The 3,005-nt window shown below is 49.7% G+C and overlaps 1 protein-coding gene across 2 annotated transcripts in view; it reads left to right on the forward strand.

Annotated features, from left to right (window-relative positions):
- GRHL3 (grainyhead like transcription factor 3) overlaps positions 1-2,551 on the forward strand; it is a 37,431-nt gene extending 34,880 nt beyond the window's left edge. For both annotated transcript variants that reach the window (XM_008062163.1, XM_008062162.1), the window contains exon 16: positions 1,589-2,551. In XM_008062163.1, the coding sequence (XP_008060354.1) occupies positions 1,589-1,703 (115 nt within the window). In that variant the 3' untranslated portion in view covers positions 1,704-2,551. The remainder of the gene's footprint in view (positions 1-1,588) is intronic.
- Positions 2,552-3,005: the final 454 nt, after the last annotated feature.

Here is a 3,005-nt window from a genome sequence, read left to right on the forward strand (position 1 = left end):
CACTCACCTCAGCCTCCCAAAGCGTGGGATTACAGGCTGAACCACCGAGCCTGGCCTGCCATCTATTAACTGTGAACTTGGGCAAATGACTTTGCTTCTTTGAACAACCTCAGCTTCCCTATCTATGAATTGAAGTGATATGGTTATAGGATTAGTTCTTCCAGTCCTTACTAGATTCTAAACTTTTGGAGGGCAGGATCTAGGTCTAATTCATCTCCATATAGTCCTTGTTTTTGGAGCAAGGCCCTGCACATGGAAAGTAAATGCTAGCAAGATGGGTGGATGAATGGGTAGATAAGGGACAGGTGGGTAGGTAGATGGTAGACAGGTGGATGGTGAATGGATGAGTGGACAGTAAAAGGGTGGGTAGATGGTGGGTAGATGGGTGGCTAGTGGATAGGTTGGTTGGTGGGGGGGATGGGTGGATAGTGGATAGATAAGTTAGTGGAGGGTGGATGGGTGGGTGGATGGTGAATGGGTAGGTAGATAGTGGGTGGATGGGTGGACGGGTAGGTGGATGGTGAATGGATGGGTGGGTGGGTGAATGGGTGGATGGTGAATGGATGGGTGGATGGTGGGTATATTCAACTCCATTACATGCTCAGAAGACTCAGCAGGGAAGGGGGCAAAGGAGAAAACTGATGTGGTCATCTCAGGTGATATCCTGGTGGGTCCTCTGTCAGGAACAGCTCCTAGAGGGTGCTCTTTTGCATGAACTATAGCTTTGACCCCCTGAAGGGGACCACAGCCATGGAAGTTCTGTCTCTCTCAAGTTGATCCAGGTCCTTGCCTAGAGAGTATGGAGAGAGAGGGCGCCTAACCTCTCACGCCTATTGTACAATCCCCCTTAGATTTTAGCTTCATGTGCATGGAAATGAGAGGAGCTTGTGTGGCACCTGCCTCTGGCCCAGACCAGCATATTCAAGTGACACAGCCTAGGCTCTTGTCAAACCCAAACCACCACACCTAGACTTGACCTCACACTCCATGTCTGAGTCCTCCATCTGGTGGCCAAGGGAGTGCTGTGTCTCCCCCAGATCCACATATAGTTGCTCAAGTGTCCGTACCTGTGTGCATCGGGAAAGAGACAGTCAATCTGGCACAGCTGCTGTGGGCATGGTGGCCAGCAGGCCTGGGTGTGAGTGGTGGCTCAACCACTAGAAATGGCTCCTGAGCTTACAAAAACAATTGTGCATATCTCATCCCAGTGCAGTGATGTCTTGTTGGTACGTGGAAATCCACCATGGTGGTAGGCAGAAATGAACAAATGCTGCAAATCAAGGCCTTTATTTCCTTTAGAGAACAGGTCCCAAATCAGGGCTTGCTTGCTTACTTTTTCTGGAGAGTTGCATGTAGCTACCTCCAGTCCTCAGTTACTTTGACTGTAAAATGCAGGACTAGGTCTCCATTGGTTGTGCCCTCCCCCGTAAAGGGCATGTGAATGCCACCTCAAGGGCTGTTGTGAGGATCAGAGGGAAAGCCTAGGTGGTGCCTAAGAGGCTGCAGGACCCACTGGGCACTAACTGTGGCCATCGCCCCTGGCACTCAGAAGACCTGCCCTATTCCAAGCACATCTCTTCCCTTCCAGAATCTTGGTCAACATGGACAACAACATCATCCAGCATTACAGCAACCATGTCGCCTTCCTCCTGGACATGGGAGAGCTGGACGGCAAGATCCAGATCATCCTTAAGGAGCTGTAGGCTCAAGCATCCAACCCCTCAGCCCTTGGTGTAGGCTCCCGGCAAGGGGCCGGCAGGGACAAGGCCCACACCACACACAACCTTTCCACGTGCCTCAGTGCTGTTACTTGAACACCTTCCCTGAGGGAAGAGGCCCTTGAATCACAACCCACAGATGTCAGGGCCAGGAAGAGCCCTCAGCAGTCTCCTGGTCATGGCATGCTTGAATCTACTCACTGGACTTCTTGCCAGTGGCTCCCCGTCCACCCCAAAACAATGCCATTGTGGTGACCACAGCCCAGCAGACTGTTTCCTCCCCCAAAGACCCTCCCCTGCAGGGGCATTCCTGAAGACTGCCCTTCGGACTGTGGAAATAGCCCCTCGCTCCTGCAGCGTGCCGCCAGCTGACTGAACTCTGTTCCGGCCCCTGTGCGCCATCTTCCTTCAACGTCAGACGAAGGACTTTGCACCCTTTGGTCAGTTAACTTGAAAACTTGATTTTCAGTGCAAATGACTTTTAAAAGACACGACGGTGGAAACGGTTTCTTTCTCAGATTCCCTCAGTGCACGATGTAAATAACACGGATGACTGACTGGAACAAGTGACCACTATGTATAACTACCGCCTTGCCACTCTTTGTTGTGTACATTTCTTATTTACAATTTTCATTTGTTTTATATATATATATATATAAAAATATATATTGTATATATATGCAACATTTTGTATTTTTCATGGATATGTTTTATCATTTCAAAAAATGTGTATTTCACATTTCTTGGACTATTTTTTAAGCTGTTCTTCAGTTATGCATTTTGTATACTCATGTCGTATTTAGTAATAAAAGCAACTATGTATTACTTCACATGTGGCATTTGTTCCTTCTGGGAAGTCGTCTGGGAAGAGAGGCCGAGGGGTGAAGAGGCCTCTCTCCTTTCTCTTTCACCCTGGCTCTGTGCTGGGAGCAGATTATCCTGGACTTGAATATGGTGGTCAGTGCACGGCAGAGAGGTACCCACAATGAAAGGCCGCAGAAGACCCTGCTCTTTGCCCAGGTCTTTGTCTTGGAATGCATGACGTCAGGGTCACTGACTCGAGATGAAGTCCTGGGAAGGGTCCAGGGTGAACTTGATGAGAACCTCACAGCTGGGACCTGCAGGCAGCGTCCAGGGCTGGGAGCCATGTGGTCTGAGTCTTGTGCCAGCCCTGCCCCTACTCATTAGGCCAAGCTGCTTTTCTTGGAGCTGCCTCCTGGGTTCACAAAAACAACTGTGCACTTCTCATCCCAACACAGTGACGTCTTGTTGGTACATGGAAATCAG

Source organism: Carlito syrichta, unplaced genomic scaffold (assembly GCF_000164805.1).
Source record: "Carlito syrichta isolate Samal-C Ts95f unplaced genomic scaffold, Tarsius_syrichta-2.0.1 Scaffold305659, whole genome shotgun sequence".
NCBI lineage: Eukaryota > Metazoa > Chordata > Mammalia > Primates > Tarsiidae > Carlito > Carlito syrichta.